The sequence below is a fragment of the Leptonychotes weddellii genome, chromosome 8, assembly GCF_054177405.1.
Source record: "Leptonychotes weddellii isolate Sample4059 chromosome 8, ASM5417740v2, whole genome shotgun sequence".
In the NCBI taxonomy this organism is placed as follows: domain Eukaryota; kingdom Metazoa; phylum Chordata; class Mammalia; order Carnivora; family Phocidae; genus Leptonychotes; species Leptonychotes weddellii.
This window is the reverse complement of record NC_138376.1, coordinates 23,252,698-23,273,786: the sequence shown is the minus strand read 5'-3', so window position 1 is coordinate 23,273,786 and position 21,089 is coordinate 23,252,698. Positions and strand designations below refer to the sequence as shown.

At 59.1% G+C, this 21,089-nt stretch overlaps 3 protein-coding genes and 1 long non-coding RNA gene across 9 annotated transcripts in view; 3 read left to right on the top strand and 1 right to left on the bottom strand.

The window, feature by feature from the left end:
• LOC115942714 (uncharacterized) overlaps positions 1 to 561 on the bottom strand; it is a 14,897-nt gene extending 14,336 nt beyond the window's left edge. Inside the window, exon 1 of the long non-coding RNA XR_004077305.2 lies at positions 290 to 561. This is a non-coding gene — a long non-coding RNA (uncharacterized LOC115942714). The remainder of the gene's footprint in view (positions 1 to 289) is intronic.
• A 13-nt stretch (positions 562 to 574) lies between these two features.
• ZBTB12 (zinc finger and BTB domain containing 12) lies at positions 575 to 3,566 on the top strand. Its single transcript, XM_081827929.1, has one exon. It carries the CDS (start codon positions 575 to 577, stop codon positions 1,952 to 1,954), a length of 1,380 nt encoding a protein of 459 aa, XP_081684055.1. The 3' UTR covers positions 1,955 to 3,566.
• Positions 3,567 to 4,121: 555 nt separating this feature from the next.
• On the top strand, positions 4,122 to 17,525 carry EHMT2 (euchromatic histone lysine methyltransferase 2). Of its 6 annotated transcripts, XM_006738439.3 has the most exons (28): positions 4,122 to 4,242; positions 4,889 to 4,955; positions 5,052 to 5,270; positions 5,371 to 5,624; positions 6,428 to 6,512; positions 6,607 to 6,647; positions 6,762 to 6,917; positions 8,415 to 8,552; positions 8,675 to 8,789; positions 8,960 to 9,061; positions 9,286 to 9,434; positions 9,529 to 9,672; positions 9,753 to 9,988; positions 10,067 to 10,249; positions 10,373 to 10,455; positions 10,830 to 10,936; positions 11,017 to 11,139; positions 11,225 to 11,326; positions 12,230 to 12,334; positions 12,443 to 12,597; positions 12,681 to 12,848; positions 13,496 to 13,640; positions 13,989 to 14,066; positions 14,244 to 14,359; positions 14,443 to 14,529; positions 16,289 to 16,367; positions 16,510 to 16,685; positions 17,022 to 17,525. In XM_006738439.3, exons 1-28 carry the CDS (start codon positions 4,201 to 4,203, stop codon positions 17,200 to 17,202), a joined length of 3,636 nt encoding a protein of 1,211 aa, XP_006738502.1. In that variant the 5' UTR covers positions 4,122 to 4,200; the 3' UTR covers positions 17,203 to 17,525. The 6 variants fall into 6 exon arrangements, with proteins under 6 accessions (XP_006738502.1, XP_081684044.1, XP_081684043.1 ...); XM_081827918.1 differs by lacking the exon at positions 8,960 to 9,061; XM_081827917.1 differs by lacking the exon at positions 13,989 to 14,066.
• Positions 17,526 to 18,015: 490 nt separating this feature from the next.
• The window catches only part of SLC44A4 (solute carrier family 44 member 4), a 9,582-nt gene continuing 6,508 nt past the window's right edge, over positions 18,016 to 21,089 (top strand). The window contains exons 1-4 of the mRNA XM_081827539.1: positions 18,016 to 18,072; positions 20,006 to 20,054; positions 20,588 to 20,661; positions 20,789 to 20,867. Coding sequence (XP_081683665.1) covers positions 18,039 to 18,072; positions 20,006 to 20,054; positions 20,588 to 20,661; positions 20,789 to 20,867 — 236 coding nt within the window. The 5' untranslated portion in view covers positions 18,016 to 18,038. The remainder of the gene's footprint in view (positions 18,073 to 20,005; positions 20,055 to 20,587; positions 20,662 to 20,788; positions 20,868 to 21,089) is intronic.

Here is a 21,089-nt window from a genome sequence, read left to right as displayed (position 1 = left end):
GGGTGGGGGAAATAGGGGGGGAAAAAACAGCGCGCGGAACCGGGCCAGGTGAGAGGCGCGTGCACTCAGGGTCGTGGGGCTGGGGGGGCGTGCCACGGAGCTCTGAACGTGGGGGGGGGCGTGCACGAAGCGTGCAGGCGGCCGGGGGAGGACGTGAAAAGCGCGTGCAAACGTGCAAGGGGGGGCGGAGGAATGAAGCAGCGGGGAAAGGGGGCGGGGTGAGAAGAGGCTGCAACCCGGGCCACCCGGGAGCCCAGAGCCCCAGGCCTCTGCTCCCGGTTTCTCCTACCTTCCCCGTGGGCGCGCGGGCTCGCCCGGTCCTCGCGGGCGGTCGGGCTGGGGGGTGTGGACGCCGCTGCCCCGCCCCCGGGAACCACGCCTCCGTCCTCTCGGAGGGACAGCGCTTCCCCAGGGACTGGGGAAACTGAGGAAGAGGCCTGAAGACTGGGAGATCTGAAGCTGGGAGGCTGGGCAAATATGGGGGCGAGGGGCCTGGAGCCTTGGCTTAGGAGAGCCAGAGACCTTTGTCTCTGACCGGTTTCCTTCCCAACCAGGGTTGCCCACCCCCGCCACAATGGCCTCTGGGGTGGAAGTCCTGCGCTTCCAGCTGCCCGGCCACGAGGCCGCTACCCTGCGGAACATGAACCAGCTCCGCGCAGAGGAGCGGTTTTGTGACGTGACCATTGTGGCCGACAGCCTCAAGTTCCGTGGCCACAAGGTCATCCTGGCCGCCTGCTCGCCTTTCCTGAGGGACCAGTTCCTGCTGAACCCCAGTTCTGAGCTGCAGGTCTCCCTGATGCACAGTGCGCGCATCGTGGCCGACCTGCTCCTCTCCTGCTACACGGGCGCTCTGGAATTCGCTGTCAGGGACATCGTCAACTACCTGACGGCTGCCTCCTACCTGCAGATGGAGCACGTGGTGGAGAAATGCAGGAACGCCCTCAGCCAGTTCATTGAGCCCAAAATAGGCCTCAAAGAGGACGGGGTCAGCGATGCCAGCCTTGTGAGCAGTGTCAGTGCCACCAAATCCCTCCTCCCTCCCGCCAGGACCCCAAAACCAGCCCCCAAGCCCCCACCCCCACCCCCTCTACCCCCTCCACTCCTACGGCCTGTGAAACTGGAGTTCCCCCTGGATGAGGACCTGGAGCTGAAGGCCGAGGAAGAAGATGAGGACGAGGACGAGGACGTGTCTGACATCTGCATCGTCAAGGTGGAGTCGGCCCTGGAGGTGGCACACCGGCTCAAACCTCCCGGAGGTTTGGGAGGGGGTCTGAGCATCGGAGGCTCCGTGGGCGGCCACCTGGGAGAGCTGGCTCAGAGCAGCGTGCCCCCCAGCACTGTGGCCCCACCGCAGGGTGTAGTGAAAGCCTGCTATAGCCTGTCCGAGGACGCAGAAGGGGAGGGCTTGCTGTTGATCCCTGGAGGCCGGGCCAGCGTGGGGGCCACCTCGGGCCTGGTGGAGGCAGCAGCGGTGGCCATGGCTGCCCGGGGGGCGGGGGGCAGCCTGGGGGCAGGGGGCAGCAGGGGACCCCTGCCTGGGGGCTTTTCCAGTGGAAACCCCCTAAAGAACATCAAGTGCACCAAGTGCCCGGAAGTGTTCCAGGGCGTGGAGAAGCTGGTCTTCCACATGCGGGCGCAGCACTTCATCTTCATGTGCCCACGCTGCGGCAAGCAGTTCAACCACAGCAGCAACCTCAACCGCCACATGAACGTGCACCGCGGCGTCAAGTCGCACTCCTGTGGCATCTGCGGCAAGTGTTTCACGCAGAAGTCCACGCTGCACGACCACCTCAACCTCCACTCCGGAGCGAGGCCCTATCGCTGCTCCTACTGCGACGTGCGCTTCGCTCACAAGCCCGCCATTAGGCGGCACCTCAAGGAGCAGCATGGCAAGACAACGGCAGAGAACGTGCTGGAGGCCAGCGTGGCCGAGATCAACGTCCTCATCCGCTAGCGGGGCAGGCTCAGAGGCCAGGAGGCAGGGGTCCCTGGGCTGAGTGGGAAGGGAGCTCCCTGGCCCAGGAGAATGGGGGGGTGGGAGGGTCGGGATCAGGCAGGTACGGTGGGGGAACCTGAGCAGACACATCCTGAGGGAGGGGCTGAAGATTCCCTGGAGAGAAGACCCCTGTCTTTTCAGAAGAAAAAAAGAGAGGGAGAGGGCTCTTTGAGAAGGCCAAGGGGATATGGCCTCCCAGAGAAAAATTTTCTTCTCTTAGAGGTGCATGGATATGTGGAGGGAGGGAAAGGGTCTTAATAGATTGAGAAGAAAAAAAGAGGAAAATGCTTTATTCCTGGTTAAGGCTGCCCAGGGAGAGGTTCTGATATTTCTTGAGATGGGGGGTGGGTGGGTGGGAATTGGGAGGGAATTTGGCAGGAGGCAGCTTACATGCTCCTGCATAGAATAGATCCTTGGGAGAGGGAGTGGTAGGGGGAAAGGATTATTGAATCCCAGAAAAGGAAGTGGGGAGACAGTTCTTGCATGCTGGGGGAATGGGACTGTGGGTAAAGGCTCACCGAAACTCTAGGGAGAACCATGTCAGGTGCCAGGTAAGAGAACTTGGGGGTGAGCATCCTGGGTAGATACGGAAAAGTGGGGGACAATAGCAAGAAGAATGAATAGTGGTGGGGGTGGGGTAGGGCACTTAGATGAAAGGATACAAGGAGGGCTGTTGGGGGGGAGGGAGAGGAGTAGAGACTTATACAGTATTTTTTAAGAAAAAAACGTATTTTTTAGGATTTTTTCTGGAGTTTGGGGTTTTAGTTTTTCTGCTTTTGTTTTCCACAAAATAAATAATAAAAAAAAAAAGCCAAACACTTTTTTTCTTTATACTCTGTCTGGCAACTGCGTGTATATGACTATCCCACCCTAGACAGCGTCTCCCTCCTTATTGCATTTGCTCAATACTCCGCAAAGCTCATGCAGGTCCCATGCCTGAAGAAGACTTGACAAGAGCAGGGGATTGTGACAAGTGGGCTTCTCTGGCTGGAGACCCTCCCAGTTCTGCAACCTCAGCACCTCTAACAGGTATCTCACGCTTATGTTCTATGATTGGCCGTGGTGATAACACACAACTTCCCCTTCTATTACAAGAGTTTAGTATCAGCCCTAGGGATGAGCTATAAAGGTGATCATTATGCCCACCAAAATTGTAAGCAGGAACCTATGTTTGGGCATTTATGTTCTGACGAAAGGGTACATGTCCTCTGAAAAGCTAAAAAAAAACCCACTATGCTTGGATCAGGGTTATGGAGAAGACTACAAGTCCCACAAAGCTCTGGAATAGTTCTTAACCAAAGAGAACTACAGTTCCCAGAAGGCCTTGAATTGGCCTCAGGTGCCCCATAGCCCAACCACGGGCTTCTATCAAATACTGCGTGTGAAATCGTAACAGGGTTTTTTCTGAACTTTGACCAGAATGTAATCCGTAAAGGGATGGTACCCTAAATAATGCTATCAAGGTTGTATATCTTGGTGTAATATTCATAATTCCACTGTTAGCTGGGCTTACGACCCGCGTAGTGCCTGACTATGCTTGGGAGGTGTTTGGCAAAAAAAAAAGGTTACTTAGTAGTGTCACCAGGCAGTAATAACTCTTGAGCCTCTGGGGGCTTACTTGGATCCCTAGTGCACATGGTGGCGTAACAGGTCTGGCATAAACAGAAGAGACATTTAGCCCCAGGTTTTCAAAAGGGTACGCTGCTCCAGGAGACATGAAGCAGCAAGGTAAAAGCAGTCGAGCAAAGGTGTCCTCCGCGCGTTCCCACTGTCCCCTTCCTGCTCGTTAGAGAAGCGAGGCCAAAACTGAGCCCGAGTCTTCTATCTGGCGACCCAGAAACCAGAAAGCACCCAGAGGCGGGAGAAGCATAGGCGGGCCAGATTGGAAAGACAGCCGCTGCCGAGAGCCGTGAGGGTCAGACACTTCTTTCGTTACCTAAAAACAGGCGGGGGATGGAGAAGCCACACCTGGACCCAGGCGTGCCTCACCTTCGGCTCCCCGCTGAGCTGACGCCAGGATTGGCAAGAATTCTCCCCTGCAGCCCCCGGCTTAGGACAGCCACTGCCATTTCCGAAGCGGCTCTCGGGGGGAAAATGGCCAGAAAGCGCGTAGTGGCTCCTTTAAGGCTCCTCCTAGCCCTCCCTCCCCCGCCCACGTGACCCGGGGCGGCCGCGCGCCGGCTCGGCCCCCCGCGCAAGCGGCGATGGCGGCGGCGGCGGGAGCTGCAGCGGCGGCGGCCGCCGAGGTGCGGAAGGGGAGGGGGAGAGGCGGGTGCATGCCCGCGCGCGCGCCCGGGGGAAGCGCGCGCCCGTGCAATGCTCCGGGGGTGCAACGGGGCCGGGGGGCCCGGACGGGACCTGCAGCAATCCGGAGGGCCAGCACCGGGGGCGGATGAGAGGACCAGGGGGTGGGAGGTGGGGGGAGTGGGCACGGAGGCGCGCGTGCAGCCGCCGGCTGCCCCCGAGTGGGCGGCGGGCGCCGGGGCCCCAGGAGCACGCGCGAGGGGCACGAGGGGCCGTCCACCGGGCTGGGGGGCAGCGGGCGCTGGAGGGGTTGGTGCCCGGGGTCCCCGCGGCCTGGGGGACAAAGGGGGAGCGGCGCGTGCAGCCGGGAGGAGGGGGCGGGGCCGGGGCGCAGAGGCCCCGCCCCCTCCCCCTCCCCTCTTCTCGGCCCCTGAGATGCGGGGTCTGCCGAGAGGGAGGGGGTTAATGCGGGCCCGGGGGAGGGGTCGTGCGGCCCCCCCGGGCAGCCGAGGCCGCGGAAGGGGGGGCCCCCATAGAGGAAGAGGTAGGCCCCGGAGCCTACTCTCTCTTCCCAGAGCCCAGGCGTCCTGGGCTCCCCAACTTCCTACTGGGCTGACCAGCCCTCCTATACCTTGTGTCCCCTGCCAGGGGGAGGCCCCTGCTGAGATGGGGGCGCTGGTGCTGGAGAAGGAGCCTAGAGGAGCCACGGAGAGAGGTGAGTGCAGTAGAAACGGGCCCAGTTGGACCTTCACGTCCCCCAACACAGGATTCCCTGAGACCTTAGCCCTGAACTTTTTATTTTCCCTTACAGTTCATGGCTCTTTGGGGGACACCCCTCGTAGTGAAGAGACCCTGCCCAAGGCCAGCCCTGACTCCCTGGAGCCTGCTGGCCCCTCATCCCCAGCCTCTGTCACAGTCACCGTGGGCGATGAGGGGGCTGACACCCCTGTGGGAGCCACACCACTCATTGGGGATGAACCTGAGAATCTCGAGGGAGATGGGGACCTCCATGGGGGTCGCATCCTGCTGGGTGAGAGGTTGGGGAGCCTGGAGGGGTGAGGTGGGGTATCCTCTGACCACTTTCCATCTTATCTTGCCTCTGTCTGCCTGCCTGCTTGTCTGTCTTCCAGGCCATGCCACAAAGTCATTCCCCTCTTCCCCCAGCAAGGGGGGTGCCTGTCCCAGCCGGGCCAAGATGTCAATGACAGGGGCTGGAAAATCACCCCCATCAGTCCAGAGTTTGGCTATGCGGCTGCTGAGTATGCCGGGGGCCCAGGGGGCGGCCACAGCAGGGCCTGAACCCCCTGTGGCCACACCCAGCCCAGAGGGGCAGCCCAAGGTCCACCGAGCCAGAAAAACCATGTCCAAACCAGGAAATGGGCAGGTGAGGATTGGGGGCGGGGAGGCATGGGGGTGGGGAGACCAGAGTAATCCACTGTGAACCCCTTGTGGACTTTTTTTTACAGTTTAGCTTCAGAGTTTTTCTCATCTATTCATGGCTCCACGTATTTACCTAGGGGCTACTGTGTGTCAAATTCTGGGCTGGGCTTAATCTGAACAAACAGACAAGTTCTTGTCTTCCTGGAGTTTACATTCTTGGGGAGAGGGAAATAGAAAACTCAAAGGTTTGAGAGTTAACGATGTAGACGTCGTAATTATTCTTATGATAATGACTGTCTAAGGAACTTCAAATTCTCTACCTCAAAGTAGGCCCCAAGGGAGCTTTTTCCTCCCTTTGAAACTGCGCCTACTTCCTTTTTCAAAGGGTTTCTAAGGGTTTTTACTGTGAATCCCTACAGGGAAGGAGGTGAAGGAAAGGACAAAAGCCCCAGAATTTCAGAAGCTTTATGACAGTGTTTTTGGGGCTCCTGGTATCATTTTGTTCTGGATATGGTTTAGGCAGCTTTGGGCAAGGCATGAACCTTTGTTTTCTCATCTATAAAATGGGTAAAGAGGGTCTGCTTCTGAGTGCTTGAAGAGGTAAGTGTTAGGTGTGGGATGTGCTTAACACACTTCCTCTTGGGAGACAGGAGTTCTCGTCATTGCCACATTCTGGTTTATTGGGGCTTCAGATGGCATTTTTGAGGGTGTGGCTCACCCACCCCACCCTCATCCAGGGCTCCAGGCTAATCCAGGCAGAATTACAGATGTTCCCTGACCCTAAGTGTGCTCCCTCTTGGCCCCTAGCCCCCAGTCCCTGAGAAGCGGCCCCCTGAAGTGCAGCATTTCCGCATGAGTGATGACGTGCACTCGATGGGGAAGATGACCTCAGGTCAGTCCCACCCCCACCCACCCGCCACTTGATAAGACCTGTTCTGAGGGTTTAAGGACAGGCCTTACTCCTTTTTCTCTCTCTCTTCTTCCAGAGGTGGCCAAAAGGAGGAAGCTGAACGCAGGAGGTGGCCTGGTAAGCCTGGAGAGGCAGAAAACAAGGCCTCTCCACCTTGGGGGTGGGGGGGGTCCCCAGGGGAAGTGGGAGGGGGGACTACCAGCAGCTTCCATTTTTCTGATCTTCTCCTAGTCAGAGGAGTTGGGTTCTACGCGGGGTTCGGGAGAAGTGACCGTGGAGAAAGGGGATCCAGGGTCCCTGGAGGAGTGGGAGACAGTGGTGGGGGACGACTTCAGCCTGTACTACGACTCCTATTCTGTGGATGAGCGTGTGGACTCCGACAGCAAGGTGAGGAGGAGCCAGCCTACCTCCCTGCCAGCACCCACCTCGCCCAAGGCTCACTCTCCAGTCCTTCCTGCCCATGCCCACCGCCACCCCCACCCCCCGGCTCTCTTTCCTTTTTACCTTGTGACACCCCCTAATTCACCACCCCATCCTCTCAATTTCCTCCCCATGTGTGCTCCGCCCCAGCGCATCCCCTTGCCCCTCCCCAAGGTGGTAACCGCCCTCCTGGACTTTGGGTTTAGCATCCCATTTTGTTGTTTATTTGTTGTTTGCTTATTTATTGTTTTGCTTTTGGTTTGGTTTTGTCTCATACGTGTTTGCTTATGCAGTATAATGCTGTTCTACCCGTATGCTTTTTATTTAACATGATATCATGAGAAATTTCAAATACGTAAAAAAACAAAGGGTGAGCTCTCACGAAGCCTCAGCCGGCTCCAGCAATTGTCAGTACACAGCGGCTCTTGACTCAGCTCTTCCTCCCCCAGCCTGCCCACCTCCCAGACCGTTGTAAAGTAGCCATCACATCATTTTATCTGGAACTGTTTCCATATGTATCTGTAAACATGAGGCCTCTTCCTGTGTTTTAATATCACGGCTTCACTGTGTTCACAACCTCGGAAATGTCCCGGTGACTCCTTAAAACCATCACCCTGCTACCAGGGTTCACGATGCCTCTGTGGTTTTGTAAATGGGGTTTTGTTTGTCCAGATTCAAAAGCGCTCCATCCACTGGTTTGATTGACATTTGCCTTAGGTCTCTCTTGATGCATGGGTGCCCGTGCCGTGGCTTTGAAAAAGAAGTTTTTCTTGTCATTTATTTGTTGGAGGAACCAGGTCACTTGTAATACAGAATTCCTTAAATTTAGGTATTTACTGATTGGGTGGGGACTGACATGTTCCTCCCTGCCCAATGTTTCTTGTAAACTAGATCTAGAAGCAGCGATCAGCTTCGGGTGATTTGGGGTTTGTTTTGTTTTGTTTTTAATGGTGGGAAGATTGATAGCTAGTATGCATGCTTTCTGTTGCATGACATCAGGAGGCATAGAGCATCTCATCTTTTTATTAGTGCTATTTAAGATTGGTCTGTGGATTTCCGGAATGTCAACCTCATCCTCATTGTAAAGTTCCTCATTAGCTTTTCATCTAGTGTTTGGAGCAGCCGTGGATAGTCTTGTCTACGTGTAAATTTCATAAATAGTATTAAACTATATGCTTGTTTTCTGGAACTTTCTTTTCCTTACTCTGTTGCCAAGATTCACACACATTGTTGTAAGTGAGTTTTTGACAGCTAACATTCAGCACCCTTTCTCTCTTTTCCTGTCCATGTTCACCTCCTGCAGGGAGCCATCCTGGGATTGTAGTCATAGCTCTTTATCCTGCTTCATTGTCTGAGTCTTGGGGGTTGGATATGTCCTGCCCTGCCTATCTCCCAATTCCCCCCAAGAGAGGGCTGTGGCCTGGAGGTTGCTGTTTCCTCAGGCCTGCCTTTCCTCTCTCCCAGTCTGAGGTTGAAGCTCTGGCTGAACAACTGAGTGAGGAAGAAGAAGAAGAGGAGGAGGAAGAGGAAGAAGAAGAAGAAGAGGAGGAAGAAGAGGAAGAAGAAGAGGAGGACGAGGAGTCAGGCAATCAGTCTGACAGGGTAAGGGCTGGAGGCTAGCATCCCAAGGAGTGGGGGACTGTGGGGCCGGAGGTCTGAGTCCTCAGAGGGGAGGAGGGGTCGTGGGCTGGGGGCCAGGCTCTCTAGTTCTTCCTCCATCCCAGAGTGGCTCCAGTGGCCGGCGCAAAGCCAAGAAGAAATGGCGGAAGGACAGCCCATGGGTGAAGCCGTCCAGGAAACGGCGGAAGCGCGAGCCTCCCCGGGCCAAGGAGCCACGAGGTGAGGAGGCTCCTCTGCTTTTGGGTCCCCTCCTCCAGCCCCCCTCCCGGCCCCCAGAGAGCGTACACTAACACACGCCCACACATGTGCTCATGCACGTACACCCGCATGTACCCACGCGTCCGGGCACCTGTGAGCTCGCGCTCTCACTCTCTCTGTCTCTGTGTCAGGAGTGAATGGTGTGGGCTCCTCAGGCCCCAGTGAGTACATGGAGGTCCCTCTGGGGTCCCTGGAGCTGCCCAGCGAGGGGACCCTCTCCCCCAACCACGCTGGTAATTGCCAATTGCTGGGACGGCGAGCCGCTAGGGGGCACCCTCTGGGCTGGAGGGAACGGGGAGGAGGGGGACCCCGCTGGAGCCGAGGTGTCCGTCCATGGCCAGGCTTTGGAAGTTCCAGAGCACAGAGGGGAAGGCATGGCGGGGGTGAGAGGCCGCACCAGGGGTCCCTGTGGGTGATGGGGATGGCCTCCCTCAGCTCCCTTTTTCCTCCGTCCAAGGGGTCTCCAATGACACATCTTCCCTGGAGACGGAGCGGGGCTTTGAGGAGTTGCCGCTCTGCAGCTGCCGCATGGAGGCTCCCAAGATCGACCGCATCAGTGAGAGAGCTGGCCACAAGTGCATGGCCACAGAGAGTGTGGATGGAGAGGTGGGCCTGAGGGCCGGTAGGAGAGGTGCCGGCGGTGGGGACGCGGCTCCAGGCCGCAGCCTCACCCGCTCCCTGCCCGTTCACACCGCCACAGCTGTCAGGCTGCAATGCCGCCATCCTCAAGCGGGAGACCATGAGGCCGTCGAGCCGCGTGGCGCTCATGGTGCTCTGTGAGACCCACCGCGCCCGCATGGTCAAGCACCACTGCTGCCCGGGCTGTGGCTACTTCTGTACAGCGGTGAGCGACCGGTGGGGCGGACAGGCCGCTGTGCCCCGCAGGGGAGGGCTCTCCCGGAGCCTGACCGCCTTGTTCCCCAGGGCACCTTCCTGGAGTGCCACCCCGACTTCCGCGTGGCCCACCGCTTCCACAAGGCCTGTGTGTCCCAGCTGAACGGCATGGTCTTCTGTCCCCACTGTGGGGAGGATGCATCTGAGGCCCAGGAGGTGACCATCCCCCGGGGGGATGGGGTGACCCCACCAGCTGGCACTGCAGCCCCTGCCCCCCCACCCCTGGCTCAGGATGCCCCCGGGAGAGCAGACACTTCCCAGCCCAGGTACTGGCCTCCCCCTTCCCAACTGTCCGTTCCCTGCCCAGCGCCACTGCTTGTAGACATCAGCACCTTCTCCCTCAGTGCCCGGATGCGAGGGCATGGGGAGCCCCGGCGCCCACCCTGCGACCCTCTGGCTGACACCATCGACAGCTCGGGACCCTCCCTGACCCTTCCCAACGGGGGCTGCCTGTCAGCTGTGGGGCTGCCCCCGGGGCCCGGCCGTGAGGCCCTGGAGAAAGCCCTGGTCATCCAGGAGTCTGAGAGGTGAATGAGGGGTTGCTCTCGGGCAGGGCGGCTGGGGCTGGGGCTGGGGCTGGAAGGTGGGTCCGCAGGTGCTGAGGGGGATGCTCCTTCTGAGGAGCCCACCCCTCTCCCTCACCGTGGCAGGCGGAAGAAACTCCGTTTCCACCCCCGGCAGTTGTACCTGTCAGTGAAGCAGGGGGAGCTGCAGAAGGTGATCCTGATGCTATGTGAGTATTCCGCTCACTCATTTGTTCCGCGAACCTTGCTGGAACAGCAGTCACCCACCAGACGCTGGGTTCAGGGCCGGGAGCAGTGAAGGTCATCGTCCTTCTCTAAGTCACTTAGCGGGGAGGGGGAGACAGGCACACAGATAACCTGTGATGATGGGGACAGTGGTGACAACGAGCACATAGGTGCTGGGGATGGTGCTGTTCACTTCAGCCTTCCCAGTGGAAGCTCGCAGAGGTTAACTACATTGCCCAGGAGGGGGCCCTGACATAGCCTTCCCGGAGGAGGTCCCACCTGCCTCCCCCTGCCCCACCCCCCCAGCTCACTTACCACTTGTCCCTCCCTCTTCCGGTGTGGCGGGCTCTCCCCGCAGTGGACAACCTGGACCCCAACTTCCAGAGTGATCAGCAGAGCAAGCGCACACCCCTGCACGCAGCCGCCCAGAAGGGCTCCGTGGAGATCTGCCACGTGCTGCTGCAGGTCAGCCCGGGCCCGGCCCTCGCACCCCCTCCCGCGCCCAGCCCTTCTGCGGCACCAGCCCACGTGCGCCCTCCTTGCAGGCGGGAGCCAACATCAACGCAGTAGACAAGCAGCAGCGGACGCCGCTGATGGAGGCCGTGGTGAACAACCACCTGGAGGTAGCCCGCTACATGGTGCAGCGTGGCGGCTGCGTCTACAGCAAGGTGTGCCGGCAGGCCAGCCGGGGCTCGGGCCACAGGCCGGGTCTGACGTGCCGGCGGGGCACTCATCTGCCCGCATTTCCCTCAGGAGGAGGACGGCTCCACCTGCCTCCACCATGCAGCCAAAATTGGGAACTTGGAGATGGTCAGCCTGCTGCTCAGCACGGGACAGGTGGACGTCAACGCCCAGGTCAGCGGCCTGGCTGCCTGCCCAGCCCCCTTCCTCCGGGTCCTGGGCTCAGCTTCGGGCTCCGGGCCCCCTTTCGGCCTCCACGGACCTCTGACCCTTTCCCTGAATCTCAGCCTTGTTCCGGTCTGTCCCCATCTCTTTCTTCCTCCTCGTTTGTATTATTTACTTTTCTCTTTTTTTGCTTCTTTCTATCAGTTTCCAGAATGATGAGTTGCTGCCTTAATCTCTAGAAATGTGCAGGGATGTGGTTGGCTCCATAGCTCAGGGCTTAGAGCACTGGTCTCGTAGAAACGTGCAGTGATGCTCTTTATTACCTCTTAGTTTGTCGTGTGTTGGGTGTGTTTCGGCCTATTACAGTCACTCTTCAATCTGAATTGTTGCGTTGTTTGTCCAGGAGGAGCCCTTCAACTAGGCTCCTGTGGCTTTTGATACGACCCAGCAACTTCTGAGAGCATCTTTACCTTTTTAGCACGTTTCCTGCACCAGGCTCAATCTGCCATTTCTCTAAGAGACTCTGGTTCCTTTAAATGGGAAATATTTTTTAGAGACTGCAGTCTGGGTGTTTAGGAGCGGTTTTGCTGTTGGGTCATCGTACTCTAGGACTTTTGAGTGGAAAGACCTAGGAAAGGTGTGTTTTTTAGAAAGAGAAATTATTCCACAACTTTGAGTAGTAGACGCTATTAGTCCCGTTTCACAGATTGGGAAACTGAGACCCAGAGAGGTGAAGAGACTTAACCCAGGGTCCCACACCATGTGAGTGGTGGAGCTGAGACTCATGCTTGGAGTCTAGCTCTGGAGCCTATGCTCTAGACCACACGCTGCTTTGGTAAGCAGGGCCAGCTGCTGGGCAGACCTGGGCGGACCCCGGGCCCCTCACCCTCCTCCCTCTCTCCCCACCCACAGGACAGTGGGGGGTGGACGCCCATCATCTGGGCCGCAGAGCACAAGCACATTGAGGTGATCCGCATGCTGCTGACCCGGGGTGCCGACGTCACGCTCACAGACAACGTGAGAGTTTGGCGGGGGTTGGGGGAGGTGGGGGCTGCTCTGGCCCTCTCTGAGCTGGGTTCAAGGGCTCACGGCTTGGGCACACCCCCGCCCTTCCCACCTGCATAGGAGGAAAACATCTGCCTGCACTGGGCTTCCTTCACCGGCAGTGCGGCCATCGCCGAGGTCCTCCTCAATGCCCGCTGCGACCTCCATGCTGTCAACTACCACGGGGACACGCCCCTGCACATCGCGGCACGGGAGAGCTACCACGACTGCGTGCTGTGAGCCCCTGCCCGCCCCACAGCCTGGCACCCCAACGCCGGCTCGCGGCCCTGGGCCCCACAGGCTTCCTGTCCCCTCCCAGGTTGTTCCTGTCACGCGGGGCGAACCCGGAGCTACGCAACAAGGAAGGGGACACGGCATGGGACCTGACTCCCGAGCGCTCCGATGTGTGGTTTGCGCTGCAGCTCAACCGCAAGCTTCGGCTGGGAGTGGGAAATCGGGCCGTCCGCACTGAGAAGATTATCTGCCGGTGAGCCCAGGGCCCTCTGCACCCGGAACAGCCTTCTGCCCCCTCCCCAAGCCCTGTTGAACCCTCAGAACATCCCTCGGACCCTCCCCAGGCTCGTTGAATCCCCAGAGCCAACCCCCAACCAGGATGCCAGATACAGTAAATGAGAATAGAGCTAAATGAGGATTTCAGAGGAGCCGCACGTTTTTTAGTGTTAAGAGGGTCCCATGCAGGGGGCACCTGGGTGGCTCAGTCGTTAAGCGTCTGCCTTCGGCTCAGGTCATGATCCCAGGGTCCTGGGATCGAGCCCCGCATCGGGCTCCTTGCTCAGCGGGAAGCCTGCTTCTCCCTCTCCCACTCCCCCTGCTTGTGTTCCCTCTCTCGCTGTCTCTCTCTCTCTCAAAAAATAAATAAAATTTTTAAAAAAAAAAAAGGTCCCATGCAGTAGTGGGAACATATCTATAGTAAAAATATTTCTTAGTTATCTGAAATCCAGTTTTCATGGGGTGTCCTGCAGTTTATTTGGCAACCTTCTTCCCCCTGCCCCCCCACCCGGAACCACTCCCTTCCATCCCATGGCCCCAGGAACCTCTCAGGCCTCTCCTTGCACCTAGTGGACCCCCTCACCCCCTCCTTTAGTGCCCCCAGCCCCATCTCCCTTCTGTCAGGGATGTGGCTCGGGGCTATGAGAACGTGCCTATTCCCTGTGTCAACGGCGTGGACGGGGAGCCCTGCCCTGAGGATTACAAGTACATCTCGGAGAACTGTGAGACATCTACCATGAACATCGACCGTAACATCACCCACTTGCAAGTGAGTGGGGGGCCCTGTGCCCTCTCAGAGGGACATCCAGGGGTGCCAGGGACAGTGGGCAAGTCGTGGGCCAATAGGGGAGCGGGGCCGAGAGGGAACTCGAGTGTGGGCTTCCATCTGGGAAAGGGTCCTTTTTTTAGGCCACATGAAGGTGTATGGGCTCACGGTAGCCCCAGGACACCCCTGTGAGCAACATCTTGATTCCCCCTCACACTGGGACCATCAGCATCCACTGTCCTAAAATAATGATCTCAGAGGAAGGACAGTGGCTGCGGGTCAGGGAGCGCTGGTTGCTGAGGGGACAAGGCCGCTTCTGAGGGCCGAGCTAACCCCTGCCCCCTGCCCCAGCACTGCACTTGCGTGGACGACTGTTCCAGTTCCAACTGCCTCTGCGGCCAGCTCAGCATTCGCTGCTGGTACGACAAGGTGCGTGCGCTCGCCCCGCTCGCCGCCGCCGGGATGCAAACCGGCGGCCCGCTGGGGTTCCTGGTCTCTGAGCTCGGCTCGCGTGGCCTCCCCCAGCCCATCCTCCCCGGCTGTGGGGTTGGGAGCCGCGGCAGGCACCACGTGGAAACCACTCGTCCTTCCCTCCCTCGACCCCAGGATGGGCGGCTGCTCCAGGAATTTAACAAGATCGAGCCCCCGCTGATCTTCGAGTGTAACCAGGCATGCTCCTGCTGGAGAAACTGCAAGAACCGGGTGGTGCAGAGCGGCATCAAGTGAGGCCCCCCTGCAGCCCGCCCTCAGCCCGCCTCACCCCCGCGCCCTTCCACCTAACAGCAGCCTCTCTCCCGCCCCCCAGAGTGCGACTGCAGCTCTACCGAACAGCCAAGATGGGCTGGGGGGTCCGTGCCCTGCAGACCATCCCCCAGGGGACCTTCATCTGCGAGTGAGTAGGGGTCGGGTGCTGGGTGCCCACCCGCCACTGACTCTCCAATCTCCCTCCGCTCTCCTCCCTGACGGGCCCCGCCCCTTCTCACCGCGCCTCCCTGGCCAGACTGCACCTGCCCCCAGCCTGCCCAGACCGCAGAGCCTCCTGCCACCACCACCACATCGCCCCTTCCCTGCCTTTCCAAGCTGGGAGACAGACCTGGGTCTGAGCCGCACTCTGCCACTGAGCGTCCTTGGCCGAGTTCTTAACTTCTCTGAGCCTCATTTCTCTGCTCTGCAAAATGGAGGTGATAAGGCAACCTTTCTGTCCACCTCCACTTTCTTTTCCCAGCATCTGTCACCCCCCTGTCCCCTGCCCGGCTCCTCCCCCACGGCTTGCAGACTTCATCTAGGCTTCCTTTGGCCCCATTACCCTATTTAAGGGACCATCCATTTTTTTTTTCTTTTTTTTTTTAAGATTTTATTTATTTATTTGAGAGAGAGAAAACAAGTGGGGTGGGGGCAGAGGGAGAAGCAGGCTCCCCACTGAGCAGGGAGCCCGATACAGGGCTTGATGCGGTACTCGATCCCAGGACTCTGGGATCATGACTTGAGCCGAAGGCAGATGCTTAACTGAGCCACCTTGGCACCCCCATTTCCTCTTTATTGGGTCATCTCTTGGGGCGCCTGGGTGGCTCAGTCGTTAAGCATCTGCCTCCGGCTTAGGTCGTGATCCCAGCGTCCTGGGATCGAGCCCCGCATCGGGCTCCCTGCTTTGCAGGAAGCCTGCTTCTCCCTCTCCCACTCCCCCTGCTATGTTCCTGCTCTTGCTATCTCTCTCTCTCTGTCAAATAAATAAATAAAAACCTTAAAAAAAAAGGAATAATTATTGGGTCATCTCTTGACTTTGTTCAAATGGCCCCTTCCTCCTGGACCTCGAGTTCCCCACCATGGGCTCACTGCTCGTCCCGGCCGGAATCAGCCTCTGCCCTCACCCTTCGGCTGATGCCGCCTCTCGACAGCCTGCCCCCGCCCTGGGTCTTGGTCCTCGTTCCGGTGTCTGCTACCCGCCTTGCTCTGGCTCCCTCAGCGCTGTCCTCACCTGGACCCGCCCTTCCTTCCTCTTCACCACCTTTCCTTCCTCTGCTTTCTCAGGGTGGCTGTCCTTGTCCCCAGCGCCTTCCCAGAATCCCTCTCGGCCCCTGTGGCTCCACCCATTCTTGCAGGCCTGCCGTCCCGCCTGTCCTGCAGCCTGGCCTCGCCAGCATGGGCTCCTAGTGCACTAAGCCCGCACGGATTGCCCCACCCAAACCAGCTGCCCACAGATACGGGTCCCCTTCGCCACAGGGGCTTGGCGTCTCCCTGCTCACTGATTGTTCCTCCGGCTCAGCTCAGGCCCTGCCCACCGGCCCCCAGCGTCCCCCACATATGCCAGTCCTGCCTGTTGTTCCAGCTGTCCAGCAGAGACCCCAGCTGGCTGCAGGAGGCCCTGTGTGTCCCCTCCCGTGCTGGTATCCCCTGTTCTTCCTCCTGCTCCTCACTCCGGCGGGGAGCTGCCCACCTCCCCCAGCCCGTGATGCCTGACGTCCGCTGTCCGGGCCCGCTCTGCCCTGGCTGCCCACCCCAGCCATGCAGATCTGTGGGATCCGTGGACGCGGAGCGGGGCAGCTGACAGATCATGAAGGAGGATTCCGCGGGGTTGTGAGGAGGGACAGGGCCTGGAGCTGGCTCCCGATAACCCCCGCTCACCTTCAGAACCGCCACTTCCTGCCCCACAGGTATGTCGGGGAGCTGATCTCTGATGCCGAGGCTGATGTGAGAGAGGATGATTCCTACCTCTTCGACTTAGACAACAAGGTGGGCAGGAGACTCCTCTGTGCCTTGCAGCCAGGCAGCAGATAGAAACGTGGGGAGGAGGGACTGGGGGTCCGTCCGTGGGTGGGGAGGTTGGCCAGGCAAGCAGGGTAGTGGGGGATGTGAAGTGCTGCCCTGCCCGCAGGATGGAGAGGTGTACTGCATCGATGCCCGTTACTATGGCAACATCAGCCGCTTCATCAACCACCTGTGTGACCCCAACATCATCCCCGTCCGGGTCTTCATGCTGCACCAAGACCTGCGCTTTCCACGCATTGCCTTCTTCAGTTCCCGAGACATCCGGACTGGGGAGGAGCTGGGGTGAGGTGTCTCCGGGGTGTGCCCGGGGTGTGGGAGATGCAGCGAGCCCGGGACCAGATGCCGGAGGCTGGAGAGTGCCTGGGGTCTGGCATGGATTAGAGCCGAGCCTCTCAAGACAGTATGAATGGAGTCCTGGGCCTCGCAGATTTTGATTCAGTAGACTTGGGATGGAGCCCAGGATTCTGCACGTCTGACGAGCGCGCAGGCAGGGCTAGTGTGGCAGGTCCGTGCGCAGAGAAGGGCTGGGAGCCTGTCGGAGACCGTGGGGGTGGGTGCTTTGGGGCAGGCCTGGGCTGCTGGCTCTGGATCCCGTAGCCTCCTGTCCTCCTCCGACAGGTTTGACTACGGTGACCGCTTCTGGGACATCAAAAGCAAATACTTCACATGTCAGTGTGGCTCTGAGAAATGCAAGCACTCCGCCGAGGCCATCGCCCTGGAACAGAGCCGCCTGGCGCGCCTAGACCCCCACCCCGAGCTGCTGCCCGAGCTCAGCTCCCTGCCCCCTGTCAATCCCTGAGAGCAGACCACACACGAATCCCACCCCCGGGTGGCCGCCCGCTCAGCAGCCCCCTCGGCCACTTGCTGCTCACAGCCCACACCTTGGGGCGCTGCCATCTTCTCTCCCCTCCCCCTTCACACATTCCTTGGCCCGAGACCCCAGCCAGGCCCTGGAGGTCTGACAGCCCCTCTCTCCCAGAGCTGGTTCCTCCCTGGGAGGGTTAACTTCAGGGCTGGCCACTCCCTGTTCCCCATCCTCAGCTGAAGTTCGATGAATTGAAATTGGGCCTCTATGCCAGCTGGTATCCTTTGTTCTCAATAAATACTGGGTTTGGTAATAAACTGTCTTGATTGTTGGGGGGCCGGGGGCTTGGTCAGGGAGGAAACACACACAGCTAGAAGGAATGTGGGTCCAAGGGACCGAGCAGGATGGGAAGCAGGCTGGACAGGTGTGGCTGGTGTGGACAGCCACCCAAGGGGAAGGGAGGGTTGTGGGGAGACCACTGTGGACAGGGTCCAGTCAAGGGCTAAAAGGCAAATCTCAACACTTCATCTTCGGCAGGAGAGTATAGGTGTGAGTGAACCACAGCTGAAGTAATTTGCAAAAACAGGAAGGATTTTCTTAAAGCGTGCCCTGGTCCACGGAGCCCGCGGCAAGCAGGCAAGCAGCCCTGAGCCGGTCCCAGGCTCGGCCTTCCAGGCCTCCAGCAGGGCACTGCCCCGGTGGAGTTGAGGAGGAACCAGAGTGTGTCGGGGACCACAGGGGGAGGTGGGGCTGTGACGTGTGGGAGGGCGGGGCGGGCGGCAGGTGAGTCGCTAGGTCTCCCTGGCTCCAATCACTCTGGAGACTGAACCATGGGGGGAAAACAGGACGGGGATGAGGCCTATGGTGAGTCTGAGGGCAAGGCTGGGGCAGAGGCCCAGGACCCTCGGAGGGAGGGGAGGCCAGGCTGGGCCTGCTCTCGGGGAGCGATGGCTGGGGCTGGCCCCAGGGAGAGGGGCTGAGGGGAGTCCTGAGTCCCTGAAGGGAGGGTGTGGAAAGAGCTGATGGAAGGAAGTAGAGTCAGGGTCCTGGGAGGAGGATTGGGTTCAGGGTCTGGGGGCTTTTGCCAGGGAGACTTTGGAGAGTGAAGCTGGGGAGCTGGGGCTGGAATCTGGGTCCCTCAGGGCAGGGCCCTGGGAAGCAAAGCCTGAATGGAAGAAGGCAGGGTCAGCGTCCTGAGCAGGAGGATGGGGCTCAGGGGCCGGGAGGGTCTATGTGCTGCAGAGCCCATGAAGGGTGAGGCTGGGGTCTGGGCCCCTGTCAGGAGGAACAGCTGGGGTCCCTGTAAGGAAGAGGAGTTTCAGTCTGGACCCTGGGTCTCTGAGGGAAAAACGGTGCTAGAAGTCTGCTTCCCAGGGTCTCTGTGAGCAGTGACAGCAGGAGTGGCGTGTGTTTGGGGGTCCTGTGAGGCGTTAGGGCTGTGGGCCTCTGTGGAGAGGGGGCCGGGTCCTGCCTCTGGGGTCTCTGTCAGGAGGGGAAGACTTCTCAGGGTACTATGAAAGATAGGGGCAGGGGCTTCACAAGGGCTTCCTGTGAAGGGTAAGGCAAGGGGAGAGGGAGCAGGGAGCCTATCTGCAGAATCTCCGTGAGGACGCAGGGCCAGGAGCCTGTCCCAGAGACCCCTAGGATTAGGGGTGGGGTGTTCTGAGACAAGAGGGAACTGGGACACCAGCCTCTGGGCTCCCTGTGAAGCAGTAAGGGCCACGGGCCTGCCTGCAGGGTCCCTTGGGGCTTAGAGGTCTGAGCTCCTGGTCTGAAGGGGAGGGAATCCCAAGGGAGGGACCTCCCAGAGGCAAAGCTTGGGTTCCTAAGCAGGCTAGGACAAGGAGCAGTAAGGCCTCCCCAGTAGACTTCCTGGAACAGCTTTGGGTCAATCATTGATCTCATGTGTGAGAGCCATGGAGGGACAGAGTCCAGAACACCTAAGGAGAAGGAATCTCACCCCTTCCCACACTCTTGCCCAACCCTCTGCCCTCCCTGCTCTGTGCCAACACAGGACCCTAGCTGCCTGGCCCCACCTCCTCCCTGTGTGTACTCAGGGAGGACCAGGAACAGGACATGGCCACAATCTAAACCGACCACAGTCTCAACCACCCAGCTCAGGTGTCACCCTGACTGCTCACCCAGAGACTGGCAGTGGCCTGGGGTCCCTTTGGGTGGGGAGGCCTTACAGGGGCCCCTCCCTGCCCAGGTCCTGCAGGAGTTAATGCCTTTGGCTCCAGTCTCTTTCCCTGCGGCCTTGGGCCAGAGGGTGGAGGTAGGACCTGGGGCAGCTGTGGGGAGGGGCTATGACCTCCCTGAGGTGCTCTAGATTTGTGCCCACCCTGGCCTGGGCACAGGGAGGGGAGAGGGATAAGGACTGGGGTGGGAGAGCCACTGGGGTGGCTTGACTCAGAGTCCCACATCCCAGCCAGGGGGAGACACAGGAGAAATGGGCCAGGATGGGGGCAGGAGGCGAAGGCTGTTTCCCTGGCTACCAGCCTTGAGGTGTGAGCTGGAAACAACCTGTTAAGGCCCCCTTTTCCCCTCCCTCCAAAGCCAACTTGGTGGAGTTCACGGTGAGCAGTGAGCCGCTGCCCAGGCCTTAATCCTACCTCTCCTGCTCTCCAACTTCTCCCACCAGCTCTGCCCCTGTCCATCTCCCCCTGAACTCCTGAGGTCCAGGGAGGATCCTGGGCCAGGGTAGGATCACACTGCAAGGAAGGATGTGGGAGGGACAGGACATGGGGAGAGACATCCACTCAGGCTTCACTCTCCCTACTCCTCCCCGTGCCCTCAGGGAAACCAGCCAAATATGACCCCACCTTCCGAGGTCCCATCAGGAACAGGTAAGTTCTGGGCACCTGCCCAACTAGGGGGTGGGGGTCTTCGTTTTGCATTGTATTTGCTGAAATATTGGTAATAAGTTTATAAAAAAGAAAACTCCTGCCCCAGGAAAGTGGTGCCCTTGGGTGAACTCTTCTGTCTGGGGCAGGCACAAGGGGCCTTCTGGGGTGCTGGTGAGGTTCTGTTTCTTGACCTGGAAGCTGGCTACACGGGTGTGTGCTGTTTGGGAAAATTCATCCAGTGGGGCACTTAGGAGTTGTTTACTTTTCTGGGTCATACTTCAGAAGTTTACTCACCCAAAAAACGGTTATTTGGGGGTTTTTTTGTCATCTCCCCCACACCTTCCTGAGGACAAATGGAAACAAGCGTTTCTTATTTATTCCCTGGTGCATTGTGAGAAAAAGATTTTCTTAGAAAAATAAAATAAAACCTACCGGCACGCTTTCTCCAGCATCCCCCGACTCTCCAACCCGTGACTCCTCCAAACCATGCGCCCCGCCTCCCCCTCCAAAGCCTCCCCCCACTTCTCTCCCAGGAGCTGCACAGACATCATCTGCTGTGTCCTCTTCCTTGTCTTCATTCTGGGTTACATCGTGGTGGGGATCGTGGGTGAGTTTCCAGCGGGCGCGGTGCTGGGGCGGTGGTGGGAGGGGGGGAGAGCAAGGACCATCCCCGAGGCTGCTCCCCACCCCCCAAGTCCCACTCTCTGGTGATTCAACTCTCCATCTGCTTCCAGCTTGGGTGTACGGAGACCCCCGGCAAGTCCTCTACCCCAGGAACTCTACCGGCGCCTACTGCGGGGTAGGGGCTAATGAGTGAGTACAAAGGCAGTAAGAGGGGCAGATCAGGACGCCTAGGGGGCTCAGTCATTAAGCGTCTGCCTTCGGCTCAGGTCATGATCTCAGGGTCCTGGGATTGAGCCCCGCGTTGGGCTCCCTGCTCAGCGGGAAGCCTGCTTCTCCCTCTGCCCGTTGCTCCCCCTGCTTGTGCGCTCGCTCTCTGACAAATAAGTAAATAAAATCTTTAAAAAAAAAAAA